General features: G+C 34.6%; 1 protein-coding gene across 6 annotated transcripts in view; it reads right to left on the bottom strand.

Annotated features, from left to right (window-relative positions):
• LOC150095352 (lethal(3)malignant brain tumor-like protein 4) overlaps positions 1-22,642 on the bottom strand; it is a 381,800-nt gene that overhangs the window by 206,516 nt on the left and 152,642 nt on the right. For all 6 annotated transcript variants that reach the window (XM_090410238.1, XM_090410241.1, XM_090410242.1 and 3 more), the window contains one exon: positions 12,028-12,163. In XM_090410238.1, the coding sequence (XP_090266364.1) occupies positions 12,028-12,163 (136 nt within the window). The remainder of the gene's footprint in view (positions 1-12,027; positions 12,164-22,642) is intronic.

Raw genomic sequence — 22,642 nt, 5'->3', positions numbered from 1 at the left:
AAAATCTGATTCTGACAACCTCTATTTGGCCTGAATTCAGCTTATTCTTCACCAAGCCTACCCCCCCCCACACACACACACAAGTTTTCTTAGCCGTTTCTTGCATAGTTGCAAGAAATTGCATAAATCTTACCAGGAACATTAAGTAGAGAAATACCTCGGTAATTCTCACATTCACTTGTAATTCTCTTTTCATAGATAGGTACTATGAGAGCTCTACTCCAATTAATCTAGAAATCAATCCTCTGACCAGGCCTTCTGAATTATGCAATGTAGCCACTGTAAAACTTTTACACCTCTATATTTGAGCATTTCTGGTTGAATATCATCTACTCCAGCTGCCTTTCCATATTACAGGTTTTTTTATTTTGATGGCTATTTCTACTTCAAGTATGGATAAGTAATTCTGACTAAATTCTTGCAGGGAGTTTTCTAAGACTGTGCTGACAATGCATGTTTCATTTAACAATTTTTCAAAGTAATTACTCCAGACATCAAGACTATCTTTATCTTTAGTTTTCATGTCACCTTTATCATCTGTTTCCTTTTACAGTACTCTTTCCTCTATTTCTAAACTTTTTAAATAGTCTCCAGAATATTTGCCACTTTCCTGATATTTATTTTCTATGTTTTTACCAAAGCCTTACCATGATTTTTGTTTAGCGTTAGTTTTACAAATTGCTTTGCTTTCTTACATTTTTCTCTGTATTCTCTAAGAGCACAAGCTGACTTACTTGCCAGGAGCTTTCGATATGTTTTCTTCTTTTCCTTGACTACCTCTTTAAACTTCTTCAGTCCACCATGGAGCTCTGTGATTTCTATCCTTACAGGACAGAAATTGCAAAACTCCATTTCAATCTCACCACGTGCCTTTCTAGCTGAATTAATCGATGTTTTCTTCAAGGTGTGTCAATGAATCTCCAAGGTTTAGTTATTGCTTACAAACTCTCATTTTTTTTCTTGAATGATGTTTGTGTATTTGAATCTACAGTTCTAATCTGAAAGCTGCTCAACTTCGATTTGTTTTAAAACTTTCTTACACACTCTTTTTTTTTTTTTCAATATGAAATTCAATTTTATCCTGCTTAATAGTGATCACTTCCTATTTCAAATCCTTTGTATACTCTTGTGTATACATCTCGGCATGTAAATTTGTGCACATTTTTATGTTAGAATATGGTGTTAGTAATAACTAATCTATGTCCCAAACAGAAATCCAGTAGGCACTTAACATTTATTATTATTAGCTTTGCTCTTTTCTCCAAACATTTTCTATATATCTGGTTAATCTGCTGTTTAGCTCTCCAACAATTACTAACTTTTCCTTTTTTGTTGTCAGCTGTATTCTCAAATGCCTCAAAAAATCCTCCATTTCTTCCTTAGTAGAACCTTTTGTGGGGGCCATAGACATATAAGTCTCATTGTCCAGTTTCCTATTCCAATATTGCCTGATACTCAAGATTATTCTCATATTTAGTGTTGAATACTACAGCTACTCCCCTTCTTTTCCCTGATTGTTATTGCCTGAATATAACATTTTGGTTTGTTGCTCATAAAGATCTCACCTGATTTTGTCTTATTTCTTTCTGTCATGTGTATTCTGTCAAACTGTCACTCACTTTAAAATCACATATTTTAAAGCACAGCTAGCAATGCAAAAAAGAAATAAACTAAAACAAAACTCTTGAATGCTTTTTTTTTTTTTCTTCACATGCTCAAACAAACATCTGGGACTCTGGAAAGAGTTTGTCTTTAAAGACAGTTTGTTATGTATAGCAATTACATAAAAAAAAATCTAGATTAAGCTTCTCCATACATCACTCTTTGGCATCTGTCAGATAACCACGCTACAAGCCTATTTTGCACATCCATGCATTTGAGTTTGTATGATAACCTCCTGTGTGGACTTCTGTCATATAGTGAAATTTAAAAGAATCATTGTATCTTTTTACATACAAAAGAAGACAAAATTCTGTCAACTCCATACGAATTTGGATAATTCTTCAATTCAAAAGTCCTTAGAAAGATTCTTCACATCTAGATGGGGATATGAACTTAGGTCCTTTCAACTAAAGGGTATTTCTCATGACCAACTGCCCTAAGTGTGCTATGTGTAAAAAATTACATAAAAAAAAGTGAAATACAAAATTGACAAAATTAATTTGTAAATTCAGACAGAGGATTAATATTTTTAACTAAGTCAATATGAATGTCTGTAATAAGACATCAAATTTTGTGATAGCATTTGCGATAACATGTTGTAACTGTCCTGCCTCAAGATGTTTCAAATTTTAAAGTATATACTTGACAGACAATACTGCTGAAGTAGTTATAAAAACTATACAATATTATTCTGCAAAAAAATAAAATTAAATAAATAAATAAATAAGCAGAAGTTTATATTCATAAAGTTAACCACATAAGCGAAGATCCCTAATAATCATCAGGTTAACACTTTAAGGAAAACTAAGTTAAAGCAATGAAGAAAATTAATAAATGTTTAGCTAAAAGGTAGAGAACAAGTATAAAAGGGAAAAAAAAAAAAATATATATATAATTATCAAGTTTAAACTATTACAAAAGGCTGATTTGAGGTGCAAAAATTCTAAGATAAAGCAGTGCTTAAGGGTCAAAGCTGTATAACTGAGAGGAGACCTCCACATAGCCTTTAAAGGAATGCGAAGAACCGACCAGGGCTTCTGACCTAATGTCCAATCCTCACCTGCTCGTGGTGCACCCTGTTGGGTATCTACTTGGATACTGAACGAACGAGGAAGGGCTGGCAATTTGGGATTTAGCTGACCAAATTGTATTCTTATTAGCTTAAACCAATATACAAAATGATGGTACAACATGATAAAATTTCATGCTAGCTGGAGCATTGCCCGGTTAAACAAGGCTCCCATTGTTTTTGCCAGGGCAAACAGTGAAAAGTCAGCTACTAGAACAAATATGAAAATACACCCCAACTCAACATCACCAGAGTTAAAGATCGGTACTATCAACATAAGAAGCCTGAATGGCAAAGAAATGGAGCTAGTTAAGGAATCAGATAAGTACCAGATCGACATAATAGGGGTGACTGAAACAAAAATGACAAAAACTGGCGAGATCTTTCTGAGCAATAAATACAAAATGTTATATACAGGCAATGACAATCAAGGAAAAGAAGGGGTAGCCATAGTATTCAACACTAAATAAGAGGCTAATCTTCTTGAATGGCAGGTAGTCTCAAGTAGAGTGATGTGGGCAAATATCAGAATGGAGAACTGGACAATGAGACTTATTTGTGCCTATGGTCCCACAAAAGGTTCTACTAAGGTAGAAGTGAAGGAATTTCTTGAGACTCTAGGGAAAGCTACTGACACAATGAAAAAGGAAAAGTTGGTCATTGTTGGGGATCTAAATAGTAGAGTAAGAAGTGATTGTCAGACATACAGAAATGTTTTGGGAAAATTTGGAGAAAAGAGCAAAGCTAATAATAATGGCAAATACCTGTTGAATTTCTGCTCAGGACATGGACTGGTTCTTACTAACACCATGTTCCAACATAAAAATGTGCACAAATTCACATGGAGAGAAGAGGCAAGGAATAAGAAAAGTCTCATTGACCATGTTATTGTTGATTGTGATGTTTTCTCCCTGGTGCAGGACACCAGAGTGTACAGAGGATTTGAAATTGGAAGCAATCACTATTTAGTCTTGAGTACGATAAAATTGAATTTCATATTGAAAAGAATGACATGTAAGAAAGTTTTAAACCGAACAAAAGTTCAGCAGCTCTCAGATGTGAACTGTAGACTAAAATACACAAAGATTATTGAAGAAAAAATGAAAGAGTTTGAGAACAAGAACAAAACCTTGAAGATTCAGTGGCAAACCTTGAAGAAAACCCTGATTGATTCAGCCAGAGAGACATGTTGTTGTCTGCAAGGATAGAAAAATCAGAACTCCATGGTGGACACAGGAAGTTAAAGAGGCAGTGAAGGAAAAGAAGAAAGCATATCAAAAGTTCCTGGCAAATAAGTCAGTTTGTGCTCTTAAAGAATATAGAGATAAATGTAAGAAAGCTAAACACTGTGTAAAACTAGTAAACAAAAGTCATGGGAAGACTTTGGCAAGAACACAGAAAATAAATATCAAGAAGGTGGTAAGATATTCTAGAAGTTGTTGAAGTAGCTTAGAAATAGAGGAAAGAGTGCTGTAAAAGGAGTTAGAGATGATAAAGGTGACATGAAAACAGGAGAAAAAGATATTCTTGAAGCATGGAGTAATTACTTCGAAAAATTGAAAAATTAAATGTAACAAGCAGCAATAGCACAGTAGTAAAAAAACACTCAACAGGCATACAGTCAGGAATACATCCATACTTGAAGTAGAAAAAGTCATCAAAGGCTTGAAATGTGGAAAGGCAGCAGGAGTAGATGATATTAGACCAGAAATGCTCAAGTATGGCGGTATAAAAGTCTTACAGTGGCTGAACTGCACAGAGGGATGATTTCCTGATGATTGGAGTAGAGCTCTAATAGTACCCATATATAAAAAGGGAAATAAAACTGAATGTGAGAATTACAGACGTATTTCCCTACTGAGTGTTTCGGGCAAGATTTATGCCAGTATACTTGAGAAACAGTTGAGAAGAATTGTGGAAGAAAAGCTTGGTGAAAAACAAGCTGGATTCAGGCCAAATAGAGGCTGTCAGGATCAGATCTTCACTTTATGACAATTAGTTGAGAAAGCATGGGAATATAACAAAAATCTGTATTTTAGGTTTGTCGATCTGGAAAAGGCATAGTGTTAAACTCTGAATGAAAAGAAAGGTCAAAACCTTTACCTTCATTCAGATTTACTACAATTTATCAATTCCAGAGCCAGTATCAATATATCAAGAGAAAAATAATCAATTGTAAATTATCAGTTCCGTTAATATTTAAGAAAGTTTTATCTAATGCATCAAATTGAAATTAAATAAGTGTTCTGTAAAATTTGAACTATGTGTAATCTACGTACATGCTATTACAATGTTGAAGGCAAAAGGCAATCTGATTATACAGCAATGAATTCATACACGTGCACCTAATAGAATGCGCACGCGGATGTCCTCCGAATAGAACACTAGGGATGAGATTGGCGCTAGGTGTTCATAGGAGTGATGCGCTGGGAGAAATCAGGATGACGTAGACAAGAAACACAGGGCACGAGTTTTAAAAGATGCTGCAGCACCAGCTCGTGGCTTTTTTTCTCATTCCCTATACTGGAGTCATCAGTGGAGAAGTCCATCGTGAGGTCATCGTGGCTAGCAGCAGTGTCCATGGGCAGTTCTGGGCTATGGAATGACATGACATGGCAAAGTTCCAGATCACGCCGAAGAGTGTAGACCCATACCCAGCCGATTGATGGGCGAGCAGGGAGCCAGAATTATTTCCCCCATCAGTGATGTGTCATTTCAGAATCCAACTGATGTGTAGAAAAGCCGAGGTAAATCTAGGAGGTTAATCAGGAAATTGAAAGTGCTGTAGGGATATGCTTGAAGGCCTAGTGCATCCCCAACTACTGGTAACGTAGATTCTTATTTGTTAATGTAAAAAAATTGTGTAGGGGACATTGATTTAGATATATGCACGTCTTAACTCAGGACTGAACCCTCATTGAAGGAACTTTAGGAGTTATGCTGATGAAACTTAGGAACTCTATATTCTAATTGAATTAATAGTGAGAAGATAATTGTGAATAATTGAATTAATGGTGTGAAGATAATTATGAATGCATGTAAATTATAGAAAATATAATATTTAATGGTGTCTTACATAGATGAGAGTTAGATTTTGTTTTGAAGAAATTAATTGAAATTATTATCTAATATGTTACAGGAGATTTAGCAATAACAAGTGAAACTACTCATCATCATCATCATCAAATTCCTGCCATGTACCCTCAAGGGGTGTACAGGATATGATAGTACTACATGAAAAAATTACAACATTATTAATTTCCCATCTACAATTTTCCTCCAAATCAGTCTGTTACTTGTCAAGACTCCAACATTATCAGATCTTATATTTCTATCGTCTAAAGCACTTTGTAATGTATCAATCCACCTATATCTTGGTCTTCCTCTGGGTCATTTTGCTGCCAACCTGGCAGAGAACACTCATTTTGCTAATCTTTCCTCGCCCATTCAGTTTAAGTGACCATACCACCTGAGATTAGCTCTGCTAACGCATTCCTGAATGCTGACAATGTCAAGTTCTTTCCTAATATCCTCGTTTTTAATATGATATTGCCATTTATGCCATCTGTTCATGCCTATAATCTTTCTCAGGACTCTCATATCTGTGGTCTCTAGTCTTTGATCAAGTGTTTTACTTCTGACCCAGCTCTCAGATCCATAAGTTAAAACTGGTTTGAACACTGTCTTGTATACAGCTAATTTAGTGTTCCGACTAATTTCTCTCTTATTCCATATGAATTTATTCAATTGACTTCCCACCATACCAGCTTTGCTGATTCTGTTGTCTATTTCTATATTGAATTTACCATCTTCAGTAAAAATCGTGCCTAAATAGCTGAAATGTTTTACTTGTTACACAGATTCTCCATTCACAACACAGTTGACATTTTCAATGATTCTGCCTATTTTCATTGTCTTTGTCTTTTTATTGCTGACCTTCATACCATATCTATTACAACAGCTATTCAATTTAGTCAGAGAATCTTGCAGACTTGTAGCAGATTTATTTAGAAGTATAACATCATCCGCATAAAGCAAAGAGCTGACATTAACATCTCCAATTTTGATATCATGTTTAATACCACTTTCCTTCATAATGTGATGCATATAGATAATGAATAACAGAGGGGACAATGTACATCCTTGTCTCACACCAGATTTAACATTAAACCATCTTCCTGTACTTCTTTCAATTCTAACTGCTGACTTACAACTCATATAAAGACTAAGTATTGCTTGATATAATGCCCCATTAACACCATATAACTGTAGCATATTGAATAGCTTCTCACTTGGCACCTTGTCATATGCCTTTTCCAGATCTACAAAACTTAAATACAGATCTTTGTTATATTCCATTGCTTTCTCGACTATTTGTCATAAAGTGAAGATCTGATCCTGACAGCCTCTATTTGGCCTGAATCCAGCTTGTTCTTCACCAAGCTTTTCTTCCACAATTATTCTCAAATGTTTCTCAAGTATACTTGCATAGATCTTGCCAGGAACACTCAGTAGGGAAATACAGATGTAATTCTCACATTCTGTTTTATTTCCCTTTTTATATATGGGTACTATGAGAGCTCTACTCCAATCATCGGGAATTCGTCCCTCTGTCCAGGCTTTCTGGACTATGCAGTGCAGTCACTGTAAAACTCTTATACAACCATACTTCAGAATTTCTGGTCGAATATCATCTACTCCTGCTGCCTTTCGACATTTCAAGCCTTTGATGGCTTTTTCTACTTCAAGTATGGATATGTATTCCTGACTGCATGCCTGGTCAGTTTTTTTACCACTGTGCTATCATCACTGCTTGTTTCATTTAGCAGTTTTTCAAAGTAATTACTCCATACTTCAAGGATATCTTTTTCTCCCGTTTTCATGTCACCTTTATCATCTCTAATTCCTTTTACAGCACTCTTTCCTCCATTCTTAAGCTTCTTCAACAACCTCCAGAATATTTTGCCACCTTCTTGATATCTATTTTCTATATTCTTGCCAGAGTCCTCCCATGACTTTTGTTTAGCTAGTTTTACACAGTGTTTAGCTTTCTTACATTTGTCTTGGTATTCTCTAAGAGCACAAGCTGACTTATTTGCCAGGAACTTTTGATATGCTTTCTTCTTTTACTTCACTCTTTAACACCTCTTTAACTTCTTGTGTACACCATGGAGTTCTAATTTTTCTATCCTTGCAGACAACTTCACCACATGTCTCTCTACCTGAATCAATCAGGTTTTTCTTCAAGGCTTGCATCTAAATCTCTGAGGTTTGGTTCCTCTTCTCAAAGTCTTTCATTTTTTCTTCAATAATCTTTGTGTATTTTAGTCTACAGTTCACATCTGAGAGCTGCTCAACTTTTATTCGCTTTAAAACTTTCTTACGTGTTATTCTTTTCAATATGAAATTCAATTTTATCCTGCTCAAGACTAAATAGTGATCACTTCCAATTTGAAATCCTCTGTACACTCTGGTGTCCTGCACCAGGGAGAAAACATCACTATCAACAATAACATAGTCAATGAGACTTTTCCTATTCCTAGCCTCTTCTCTCCTTGTGAATTTGTGCACATTTTTATGTTGGAACATGGTGTTAGTAATAACCAGTCCATGTCCTGAGCAGAAATCCAACAGATATTTGCCATTATTATTAGCTTTGCTTTTTCTCCAAATTTTCCCAAAATATTTTTGTATGTCTCACAATCATTTCCTACTCTGCTATTTAGATCCCCAACAAGGACCAACTTTTCATTTTTCATTGTGTCAGTTGATTTTTCTAAAGCCTCAAAAAATTCCTCCAATTCTACCTTAGTAGAACCTTCTGTGGGACCATAGGCACAAATAAGTCTCATTGCCCAGTTCCCCATTCTCATATTTGCCCACATCACTCTACTTGAGACTACCTGCCATTCAAGAAGATTAGCCTCATATTTTGTGTTGAATACTATGGCTACTCCTTCTTTTCCTCGATTGTCATTGCCTGAATATAACATTTTGTATTTATTGCTCAGAAAGATCTCACCAGTTTTGGTCTTGTTTGTTTCAGTCACCCCTATTATGTCGATCTGATACTTATCTAATTCCTCAGCTAGCTCGATTTCTTTGCCATTCAGGCTTCTTACGTTGATAGTACCGATCTTTAACTCTGGTGATGTTGAGTTGGGGTTTATTTTCAGATTTGTGAAACTACTCTCTTTCCAATATTATCTATAATTAATTTAATGTCAGTGTAAAAATTGATTATAACATGTATTATGTCTATGAAGTGTATTAAATGTTTATTTCCTTTGAAATGAATATGAAGACTTGCCTGATTTCCATTTTACTGAATCGTTCATAAAAGTTCGAACCTAAACGGGAGGTAAGATTGACAAACATAAATTAAGGGGCTACGACTGCCAGATAAATCCTAACAGTGAGATTGTTTAAGAATTACGAGACTATGTTTGGTTCCATGAATGAACATTCATCAAGTACATTTTAGGGTGGTGCAGTATAAATATAAATTTTCTCTAAAATTAAGAAGGAACCAGTACCTGAAATGAAACAAAGGAATTGGCGCCAATTAACGACATTTCCTTTGTCTTCATAGCTCATGTGCACATCTTGTATAATTGCTTATCGGCCTAGATTGAAAGTTAAGACATGACTCACTGATGATAGTTTAAGAGATTACTAAAAAGGGGAAGTTAGAAAAGAAGATAATTATATATATATATATATACAGGGTGTTCGGGATAAATTTGACATATTTATAATTAATTATATTTTTCCGTAAGTTACATGTATTAACACACACTTCTCTTCATTTAAAAGTTTGGACCCTTCTTCATTCATATACAAGATGTCAGAAAGGATGGATAGCTGGAACCCACCTGAATCATGGAAGAGAATAACTTGTATCATGATGATTCGTGCCCGCCATCAAAATAAGGATATTACGACTGCTGCCCAATGCTCCCTGAATACAGTAAAAACAATCAGGCATGAACTAGAGACTTGCAATGGTGACTACGAGGATGTAGCAAGAAGAAAGATCCCTAGCAGACGATCTGATTGCGTTCGTACAGCAGAATTCCTCGCAAATCTGCAGGAACAGGTGTTGAAGAACCCTGGCATTGGAATTTGGGCTTTGTTCGTGGAGTTGCTAACTGTAGTCAAGCCCTGGATAACAAGGGTAGCCAATGGTAGGCCGTATGTATGGCAGCAAGATTCGGCCCCTTGCCACAGCTCTGGGAAAAGTCAAAAATGGTTGTCTGAAAATTTCTACGACTTCACCAGTCCAAATGTTTGGCCTCCAAACTCCCCAGACCTTAACCCTATGGATTATTTTGTATGGGGCGCAGTTGAGAAAGACACCAATCGCACTTCCAGTAATACAAAAGCCCAGTTAATGGATAAAATTAAAACAGTTTTTGCGGCCCTTCCCAGGGAGACTGTAGCATCAGCTTGTTCGAGGTTCCGAAGCAGAATTGAAGCTGTGATCGATGCTAATGGTGGTTATTTTGAGTAAATCTTGTTGATAGTATTGTAATTAACTCTGCCTGTAATGTTTTTTTGTCAATTCATTAAATTTAATAGATACAAAGAAGATTTTCTTTTTCCTTACGAAACTGTCAAATTTATCCCGAACACCCTGTAAATAAATACAAGTATTAAGAGTAAGTAAAACTAATATTAGAAGTATAAGAAGATATAAAAATAAATGCAAGATATAACAATACGACAAGGTGCCAAGAGAGAAGCTATTAAATATACTACAATTATGTGGTGTCAATGGGGTATTATATCAATCAATACTTAGTCTTTATTTGAGTTGCAAGTCAGCAATTAGAATTGAAGAAAATACAGGAAGATGGTTTAATGTTAAATCTGGTGTGAAACAAGGATGTACATTATCCCCTCTGTTATTCATTATCTATATGGATAACATTATGAAGGAAAGTGGTATTAAACATGATATCAGAATTGGAGGTGTTAATGTCAGCTCTTTGCTTTATGCGGGTGATGTTATACTTCTAAATAAATCCGCTACAAGTTAGCAAATTTGAATAACTGTTGTAATAGATATGGTATGAAGGTCAGCAATAAAAAGACAAAGACAATGAAAATAGGCAGAATCATTGAAAATGTCAACTGTGTTGTGAATGGAGAATCTGTGGAACAAGTAAAGCATTTCAGCTACTTAGGCATGATTTTTAGTGAAGATGGTAAATTAAATATGGAAATAGACAACAGAATCAGCAAAGCTGGTATGGTAGGAAGTCAACTGAATAAATTCATATGGAATAAGAGAGAAATTAGTTGGAACACTAAATTAGCTGTATACAAGACAGTGTTCAACCCGGTTTTCACTTATGGATCTGAGAGCTGAGTCAGAAGTAAAACACTTGAACAAAGACTAGAGACCGCAGATATGAGAGTCCTGAGAAAGATTAGAGGCATGAACAGATGGCATCAATGGCAATTTCATATTAAAAATGAGGATATTAGGACAGAACTTGACATTGTCAGCATCCAGGAATTCGTTAGCAGAGCTAATCTCAGGTGGTATGATGACTTGAACAGAATGGGCGAGGAAAGATTATATTAGCAAAACAAGTGTTCTCTGCCAGGTTGGCAGGAAAACAACCCAGAGGAAGACCAAAATATAGGTGGATTGATATGGTACAAAGTGCCCTAGATGACAGAAATATAAGATCTGATAATGTCGGAGTCTTGACAAGTAATAACAGACTGATTTGGAGAAAAATTGTAGATAGGAAGTTAGTAATGATGTAAATTTTTCATGTAGTACTATCATATCCTGTACACCCCTTCAGGGTACATGACAGGAATTTGATGATGAAAGATCTAATTTAAACTTCCAAGAATTTGGAAGTTTAAGTTTGGAGGTGTTTTTGTGATTAGTTGCTCACTGGCAAGCCAAGAAAAAAATATTTCATTCTTACATCCAAATCCAATTCTCAAATAAGATATTAAAACTCTATGAAAATTCTGAATAATTTCAATCAGACAATTTTAATGTGAAAATAAAAGCATTCATATTTGCATTTGCAAAGAGGAAGCTGGAGCTTCCTCTTTTTCTGGCCATCCTGGAAAAGAACACTTGATCTGCTAACTTTTACTCACTCTTTGTGTTTAAGTAACCATACCACCTGAGATTAGTTCTGCTAACACATTTCTGAATGTTAACAATGTCAAGTTCTTTCTCAATATCTCCATTTTTAATATGATACTCCTATTGATAACATTTGTTCACCCCACTAATCATCAAATTAAATAAATTTACTTACTTATTTGCATATACAGCAATGCATGCTTGGCTGCAAAAACGACCTGATTTACAAAATTCGGAAGCAAGTCCATAGCACCCACAATTTTCACAGCAACGAATATCTTCTGCTTTGGCTTCAATCGAGGTACCATTTTCTGCACAAGAACAACATAAAAAAATAAAATAAAGTATTTATACATATTTGGTGATGCATTTGAATTATATATCATATTAAAACAAAATATAGATGAAAATAATAATGATCTACAAAAAACACGACTTATCAATATGCATTTATAATTACTGGATATACTTCATGATAACATTTTTAAGTAATATGCAAAAAGAAAAATAAACTTCACATAATAATAATAAATTATCAAAATATTTTCATGCATGTATAGCCATGTGGAAATAGCATTTGATTCCACAATGCTAAGCTGCTGAAAGAAGACTGTTCCAAAGTTTGATTCTAAGAGAAGTATGTTTTCCCTCCTGGAAACTTGGTTTTAAAACTGCTTAACTAAAAAGGGGGAAAAAAATCAACTGTAGTACACTATTTCAGAAAAGAATATATAATAGGCCATATAATAATATATGCTGCCTTGTGGTTACCAGGGTTAGGAATCATGACATGGAAGTACCGTATTTTCCAGCATATAAGATGCACTTTTTTCTTTGAAAATAGGTCTGAAAAACAGGGTGCGTCTTATACGCCGATACTTAGTTTTTTATTACTTTCATTTCTGGAAATTTTCTCTGTTCCGAGTTAACCAATTTCTTCCTTGCAGTGTGTGAGAGCCTTCCAGTTACGTAGAGTTCAGTGAATGAGCATGCGCTGTCATCAACAATCACAGCTGTGTTCCTGTTCGTTTAAACTTTCCAATCGTTGTCACGGTTGTTGTGAACAGTGATAAATTTCTGCCATTAAATTTTCTCTAAATTTCTTGGAAAATTATGGCTGAAAAACATCAACATTGCTACAATATTGCATACAATCTACGTGTGATTGCATATGCTAAAGAACATGGAAACAGGGCTGCAGAGAGGCATTTCAGGCCACCCCAACTGAGAAAATTATAAGAACTTGGCAGAATCAGGAAGAGGATCTAAAAAAAGCAACTCGCAGTAAACATAACCTACGAAGTGAAACTGCAAAATGGACAGAATTTGAGGAAGAACTGAATACTTGGATTTTAGACCACAGAAAAGCGGGACTTTCAGTGTCTAGCAAAAGTGATAGCCACTAACAGAGTGATCGCCAACTTTATTGGGTCAACATCATAGTGTTCAAGATTCATGAAGAGAAACCAGCTATGTATGTACTCTAAAACAAAAATATCACAAAAGATGCCAGGTGAATATGAAGAAAAGATTATTGAATTTCATTGATTCGTCATTAGCGCAAGGAAACGAGAAAAGTTTGAACTTGCACAAATAGGAAACATGGACGAGATTCCGTTGACTTTTGATGTGCCCTCAAACAAAATTGTAGATTCCCCAAGGGCACAAGACGTTTCAAGTGTCTCTTCATTTAGCTCTAGAGATGAATTTCTGGGTTTTGATGAAGAAGATTAAAAGGTGGGTACTCTTTCCTAGTTAGATTAGGTATTTGTTGAATGTAGACCTACTTATTACTTTATATTTGAAATACTGTAAATTCATTACAATATTCAGTGATAAAGTTTTTTTTCCTAAAAAATGTGTACAAAAAAAAAGGGTGCGTCTTATACGGCAACAAATACAGTAGTTGATTGCAGTAATCGCCTTTCCAATGCCTTTAGAACATTGATATTCTCTTGGACTAACTATCAGTGATAGATAACTGTGATTTTTTTTTAAATTTATTGAAAATTAAAAAGTATTTATAAATAGAGAATCTATTTCTATTACAGATTAACAGAAAGTCGAGATTTAAGAAAATAATAAATTATATATAAATGAATATTATATATTCATATAATCATATAATAACCTATTCATATACAGTACTTCTTTTTTCTTTTTAGTTGTTATTTCTCATTCTGTTTGTTAAGCATTTAAAAATGTACACATGCAATAAGTAATGATACTGTTTATATCATCAACTATATCATCACATGCAATAAGTGATGATATAAACATATCATAACATATCTAAAGGAATAATAAATAATATAATAAATAATAACCAGAATAGTTTTAAAAAATTATTAGAAATCAGATTTATAAGTACACCTATTCAAGAAATACCTGCACCAGTTTTAACCCACTGACTGCTGACTATGAGATAATTTGTAGTAGCTGTATGAACAAGGGAACCAACTAAAAATTTTCATATATTTATTGTGCTGAACTTTATTTTCCAACTACAAGACAATATGGAGCCTATCTATTTTAAAATTGGAATAACATAAGTAATCATGTGTCGCTGATACTTAACAGTTTACTATATTCGGCAAGAAACTCTCTGATTCCAATCTTTGAGTTTCTTATTCGGTTTTAAAACTATGTGGGATTTAATATCCCCTAAATTTAAGTAATGTTTTCATTGCCGAAATGAAGCTTATTAGCTCTTTATACTTAAGTAACTTAATGGTTGCACCTGTTTGGAAAACTCGTTCGCAGAGTATATAAGTTCTTTTCGCTATACACTTTGGTATGGTATTAGGTCTAGCTACTCACTGATGAAGCCTCAAAAAAGGCTGAAACCGGTCTGGGTAGTGACCTCCCTCCATAATGTAATAACAGCATACATTTCCTTGGAAATGTGTTTTTACATTATGGAAAATACCTAAGAATAGCGATCTGAACTCCCCCCTTTGCAACGAGTCATCCGGTATTGTACTACGTACTAGGATCACTTGCATTGGCTAACACTAGTGTCGCCGATACTTAATAGTTTACTATATTCGGCAAGAAACTCTCTGATTCCAATATTTGAGTTTCTTATTTGGTTTTAAAACTATGTGGGATTTAATATCCCTTAAATTTAAGTAATAAGTAATCATACTATTAAAAATAATTACTTCGCTGTCCAAACTTAAACAAATCAGATGGTTTATTATGTTTATCTCCTTTATGGAAGATAATAAATTTTCAATCTGTTAATCTTTCCTAATTTTGTTTGTTTATTTATGCATATATATATATATATATATACATATTTTATAATTAAGAATTTGTTGAATATTTTGTTGCCTTACTACTTTGTAGCTATTGTGGCGTTTTTTAGAATCTTTCTATTATTTGTATATTATGCTGTTCCATTTCTATACTGAAGATGCCTCTAACACAATCTTTAATGATAAAATTTTTGTCCAAGTTATTTAATGAGTTTTCCATTTCTTTTTGCTTTAAGAAGATGTAGCAGGTGTAGATATTTCAAATGGAGAAATCGGAACTTGGCATACAGAGGAAGTATAGAGAAATTGAATGCTCAGGGAATTCGAGAACAAAACTTCGGGAAATATGTTTATTGTAATACTAATATAAATATAAATATAAATATAATACTAATATAAAATAAATACTAATATATATATATATAGGTATCCCTTGAATAACGCGATTAATTAATCCCTTGATGTTACCGTGTATATCAAAATCGCGTTAATCAAATATAATAATCAATGGTAAAAATTACAATTTGTCTATGATCGATTAGTGTATTAATAATTCACTTTATATGGTACTCTCTTATGAAAGATAAAAAATTAATGCAGAGTAAATGTTTAATAAATGCTTGTGCTTACATTAGTTACTGCAATTTTTTTTCAAAAAAAAGTTATCAAGAGCTGTTTGAACATTTTTAGTTTTTTTCTTATAAGCATATATTCTACGATAACAAGCAAAATGACACTCTAGACTTCAGCAAACAAGCATTCTTCGATTAACATCTGGATCCATATCCATGACTTGATGCTTAAGGGATTCTAAACTGTGTTTCATCATCCTGTGTTGTTCACGGGATGATGAAAACCACCTAAGTCATTATCACATTCTGGCTAAAGGTTTTTCCAAATGGCTCTCATGCAGCTAGAAGACACTTGCTCCCAAAAGTCATGAATGTTTTCAACTGCGTGCTTAATGTTAAAATTTTTCCAAAATTCTTGGAGATAATTGCATTTTCTCCCGTTGTTGTTTCTACTGTCTTTGAGAATGTCGTTTTAAGAAAATAGGCTTTGAAAATTGCAATGAGGCCCTTGTCCATGGGTTGCAGCAATGATGTCGTATTTGGTGGAAAAAATAAAACTTTTACATTCTCACAAAGATCATTAAGAGAATTTGGATGACCAGGTGGATTAAATATTTTTTTAAATACAGCAAAACAATTGGAGTTTGTAATACATCTACTCTTAATGCTGAATGGGAAGGAATGACGTCATCATGCTCATGACTTTCTCTTGGCCAGTAAACACTCTCGAGGCTTGTATGTTTTTGCATGGTAAATTTAAAGGCACGTTAATTAAAACTCTTGCCACGTATATCAAGGGATTGTCGCAAGTAATTTCGCTGAATTAATCAAATCAAGCATTAAGCAAGGGATACCTGTATATATATACATATACATATATATACACATATATGTATGTGTATATAATATATATATATATATAATAATAATAATATGTATGTGTATATATATATATATATATGTGTGTGTATATATACACATATATATATATATATATATACACATACATATACATATATATATACACATACATATTATTTTTTATGCATTATTATTTTTATCCCCAAAAATAACCCAGCATTCACTTTAGGTGGATTGATTCTGTCAAAAGTGCCTCAGAGGAATGAAACATATGACAATATTCAAGTGTTGAAAAGTAATAGAATAATTTGGAGGAAAGTGTTGTTGATAAGAGATTATTAATAATGTAAACTAAATCATGTGGTGTTGTCATAATAGACTGAACATCCTGAGGGTACATATCAGAAAATTGATGATGATGGTGATGAAATATTATTCACATGTGTATAATTCAAAAGTAATATTTTAAGAATGATGTTTTTTAAACAGTTTCCTATACATGAAGCTGGCTTTCTTCACACAAAGGATAATGATATCATGTTTCCCTGCATTTCTTTTCTTTGGTAAATGGCATGGCTTTTTTAATTTCTGTTTCTTTTCAGCTGGAGGGCACAGATTCCAAATAATGTGATAAAGATGGATCTATCTATCTAATTTTTTTCTCCCATCTGGCATATTATTTCCAATAAAGCATGTAATAAAAATTTTGGTTTTCTCATGATATAGTAAATAGGCATATTGTACTCAGACTTCAAATATATATAATACATACACACATATACCATTTTTTTAATACCTGGTTATCTTTCTCAGAGCCAAATAATGAAGTATTTGATCAGATTTGTTGATACCAGACATTTCTCTGTGTGGTCTCACACAATATTAGGTTTTTTAGAAATGTTTCCATTTCTGTTACAAACATCAACTGGTTCAACTTTACATACTAGATATCATAAAGTCTCTCTTGTCTTTTGATTCACAAGTTACTTAAAGAATCAGATCACTGCCACATTACTTCACTCAATTTTTCATTGCCACATTTTTTCTTTAACTACCTCTTTTGGATTTTCTTTCCAGATGTTTCTGAGAGTTCCAAAAACATAAGTCAATCAGCTAGACAATTTCATCAAGGAAACAGAATTATAAATATTATGTGTATAATTCACAACCTTTATCTAATTACTTTTCCATTATACTAATGGCAACCTATAAAGCATGGCTCATATTCTAGACTTTTCAGATTTTCCACATAAATTCTTATTTTCAAAATAATACCATTAGATTCACCAAATGTAAAAAGTTTGACCATATTTGTGTCTTATTTTTTATACATGGGAAAAGCAACTAACAATTGTTGCTTTTCCCATGTATTTGCTTGTCCTCAAACAAAAGCTTGAGGACAAGCTTTTGTTTTTATAGCAACTAAAAACTATAAAAACAAAAGGATGGTAATGTGTTTCATAGACTACTCCAAACTTATGACTCTGTTCAGTTTGTGAAACTGTGGGAGGTAATGAAAATAATGAGTTTTTCTCAACACATTATCAGGTTGCTAGCTAACTTGTACAGTGAGCAAGAAGCCATGGTACAAACAGGTGTTGGATGAACTGATTGGTTTCAGGTTGGAAAAGGAGTTAGGCAAAGTTACTTTCTTCTCACCTATTTAATATCTATGCTGAGGACATCATGCATATAGCAATGGATGAGCTTAACACTGGAAATAAGATAGGTGTTGATTGATCAGTAATCTGATTGTATGCTGATGATACAGTACTCCTTTGGGAGAATTAAATGAATCCTTGATAAAGTTAATGAGATCAGTAAGAACAGAGGACATGCTAGCAAGACAAAGATTATGATTTTCAAAGGAAATATAAAAGCAGAGGTTCCCAAATTGTGTTCTGTAGAACCCTAGGGTTCCATTGATAAAATTTGGGTTCTGCAATAAAATTAGTTGTTGAGCTCTAATTAAATTTAAAATATGAATGAAAAATTTATTTAAATTAAGGGGATATTAAATCCCACATTGTTTTAAAACCGAATAAGAAACTCAAAGATTGGAATCAGAGAGTTTCTTGCCGAATATAGTAAACTATAAAGTATCGGCGACCACTAGCATGAGCTAATGTAAGTGACCCTAGTACGTAGTACAATACCAGAGAACTCGCAGCAAAGACGGTAAAGTTCTGATCGCTATTCTTAGGTATTTTCCATAATGTAAAAACACATTTCCTAGGAAATGTAGGCTGTTATTACATTATGGTGGGAGGTCACTACCCAGACTGGTTTCAGCCTTTTTTGAGGCTTCATCAGTGAGTAGCTAGACCAAATTAATACCAAAGTGTATAGCGAAAAGAATTTATATACTCTGCTATACGAGTTTCCAAACAGGTGCAACCATTAAGTTACTTAAATATAAAGAGCTAATAAGCTTCATTTCGGCGATATAAACATTTCGGCGGTATTTTATATCGCCGAAATGAAGCTTATTAGCTCTTTATATTTAAGTAAATGTATGAAAAATTTATTTAAATAAAGTTTCAAAAATGTCAATAAAATTCGTTGAGTCCAGTGGTGGATGAATAAATTGAATACTTGAATTCAATTCTCCCACCACTAATCGAGTCATATCCCCCCTGACGAAATCATCTGTAGTGAGGTGGGGAGCAGCAGTGCAGTTTTGAAGCAGGCATATCAGTCATAGATTGGTGGTGGTTTGCATTGCAATCATTTTGTGATGTCTTATGTACTTTTCATTAAAAAAAATAATGTGGGCAATGTATAAATTATAATATTACGATCATGTACACTCCAAATTAAAATATCATGGATCGTTGGTTGAGAGAAGGAATTTTTAAAAAAAGTGTAACAAGCAGTTCACGTGTTTCTAGTGACAAGGAGACTAGTAAAGCAGGTACTGAAAAATACATATCAAGGCACTAGCATTACTTGTGTAGCAGATGAATCAAGGAAAAAGGGAAGTTGTTTTTCAATACTAAAACATTGCTAAGTCATAAAAGATGTAAATATACGACTCGTTATTTATTACTTGGATTCATGACCACAGGAAATCCCAAGGTCCCTGATGCAGTATGTATATATATATATATTATTATTATTACCACGGGCTACTCCAGGAGTCCTTAGACTCATCGAGGGAGGCCCTAAACATCATGTTCACGCAGCTGTTCAACATTCTCACAGTATCTATCATACCTTGCCTTGAACTCGCTCACTGTCATAGCATCCACAACAGACTCTGGCAGCTTATTCCACTCATTTACCACTCTAAAAGTAAAGAACCCAGCTCTAACACCCCTGCTAACCACGTTCTTGCCCAGCTTCCATGGGTGTCCCCTAGTTCTCCCACCACCAGTCCTGATCTCAAAAATATCATCTGAATTAATCCTATAGAATCCTTTTAGCAATTTGAATGTCTCAATCATGTCTCCCCTCTTCCGCCTATCAACTAATTTCTGCAACCCACAAATCTTCAACCTGTTCTCATATGGTTCATTCCATAGACCTGCTATCATCTTAGTCACTCGCCTCTGGATCCTCTCATCCTCCTCCCCATCAAGAAGGAACCGAGGTGACCAAATCTGGGCACAGTAGTCGAGATGAGGTCTTATCAGGGCTCGGTACAGAGGTACAATAACTTGTTTTTCTCTGCTCGTCAAGGTATTTTTCAACAACCAAGTGAGTTGATGAGCTGATTTAGTTACTTTCGCAATGTGCCCCCTAAACTTCATCTCCCTATCCACCAACACTCCCAAGTCCCTGGCCTCATCAATCTCTTGGAGTACAGTTCCATCAATGTGGTATACTGCTGCTAATCTTTTCACTCCGAAATGCATAACCTTACATTTTGTCACATTAAATTGACATCCATTCTCCTTAGTCCAGAACTCCAATCTATCTAAGTCATCTTGCAAGACTTTGACATCTTCTGCATTCACTATCGCCCTACCCAACTTTGCATCATCAGCGAACAAATGAACTGTCCCACTTAGACCCTTCCCTATATCGTTAATGAACAGATTAAACAGCAGTGGTCCAAGAACAGAACCCTGTGGCACACCACTAGTCACAGGCCGTTTTTTGGACTCTACTCCTGAATAAACTACTCTTTGATATCTCTCCATCAACCACCCAGCTATCCATCTCACCAACCCTATATCCATTCCCATATGTTGTAGTTTACGGATTAGAATTCCATGTGGTATCCTGTCAAACGCCTTTGCCAGGTCCAGCAGTATCACTGTAAACCCATTTCCCTTATCCAGTTCAGCCGTCACCTTGTTATAAAACTTGAGCAAGTTACTGAGGCATGATCTACCCTTCACAAAGCCATGCTGTCCTCTGTACAGTATCTCATTTTCATCAATCCATTCCTGTATTTTTCCCTTGACTACTTTCTCCAAGACCTTGACAACAACTCCTGATATGCTGATCGGTCGGTAATTTGCAACCATAGTCTTGGATCCTCCTTTATGCAGTGAAACTATTTTCCCCTCTTTCCACGCCTTCGGGACTAAGCCAGACCTGAGACTCAGATTAAACAACATGGTCAAGGGCACTGATAATTCATTAGCCGCTTCATGCAAGACCCGTGCCAGTATACCATCCAATCCCACAGATGTATTCACATTAAGGTTCTGTAATAGACTATTCACCTCCACTTCATTCATCACAATTCCCATATAAACTAATGGTTCCTTCATTTTTTCAACGTCACCACCTGGATGATATACTTTTGCAAAGTGCGCGCTCAGTAACTCCACTATATCGACTGGTTCAGTGAACTCTTTACTATTGTCATTCCTTAAAATCATTTTGCCATGTACAGTTTTTTTCTTGCTTGCAGCATATTGAAAGAACTGTTTGGGATTTGAAACTAGCTATGTTTTGCTTGCATAGCTAGTTTCCTTTCATAATCGGCTTTTGCTGTTTTTACCGCACTCGTTACCCTTCTGGCCTGTACTTTATACCGTTCGTGTGCCTGCAGGTCACCCCTTTCTTTAAATTCCCTCCATAGTTGTTTCTTTTTTTGCAGCTCAAGCTTAATGGTGTTATTCATCCATTTAACCCCTCCTTGTTTCACTATTCGGACCTTAGGTATACAATCAGCCATAACCTCCTGTAAATGCTCTTTGATCACTTCCCATGCTCTATCGACATCCAGCCCTTGCAGTTGTACATGCCATGGCACTGATCCAAGCAATCTCCTAAGCTTGTCATACTTGCCAGCACGGTAATTCCACATATACCCTGTCTTAATCACAAATTTCACACCTTTAGCCACCTCCCAGGTCAAGACCTTATGATCACTCTCACCAATAGGTGGCAACATGGTCATATTCATTACAGTCAAATTCTCAGATACTATTACCAGGTCAAGCACTCTCACACCCCTAGTATTTTCAATTACATGCTGTTTCAGATAGTTATCCCTTAATAACTGAATAAAATCCATTTCCTTCCTCACATGTGTCCTCTCCTCCTTCCAATCAATGTTACCATAGTTGAAATCCCCCAAAAAAATGTATATTGTGCAATTAGATCTTATCAAATAGTTCATTAGTATCAACTAAACTGCACACACATTTTGAAACAAACCATTCAGAATATAAAAATAAAGATGTCTGAAATTCTGAAACTCTCATAAAACCATGCAACAAAGATGTTGTCCCGTGTATGTTCAATGACAAATTCTGTCAACAAATTGATAAAATTTCTTTCTCAAATAATACAGTTTCAATTCATGATATGGTTAACGATACTGAGCAAGAACTTATTTTAAGACTTCAGTCACGTGATGAGTACTCTTTACAATTAGATAAGACAACAGATGTTGTAAACCTATCAATTTTATTAGTTCTCATTCATTATTACTACAATGATTCTATTGAAGACATTTTACTCTGTGAAAATTTATATACCAATACAACAGGAAAAATGATATTTAAATGTGTCTATCATTTTATGAAAATTCATGGAATAAGTTGGGAGAAATGTGTTGCTGTATGTAGTGATGATGTGAAGTCAATGATAGGACCTCTGAAAGAGGCAGTAACATGAATTAAAAATTTTGCTA

The sequence above is a fragment of the Typopeltis vanoorti genome, chromosome 20 (genome assembly GCF_054136105.1).
Source record: "Typopeltis vanoorti isolate ZY-2024b chromosome 20, IOZ_Tvanoo_1.0, whole genome shotgun sequence".
NCBI classification, from domain to species: domain Eukaryota; kingdom Metazoa; phylum Arthropoda; class Arachnida; order Uropygi; family Thelyphonidae; genus Typopeltis; species Typopeltis vanoorti.
The sequence above is the reverse complement of the archived record's forward strand: the minus strand, read 5'-3'. Positions and strand labels throughout refer to the sequence as shown.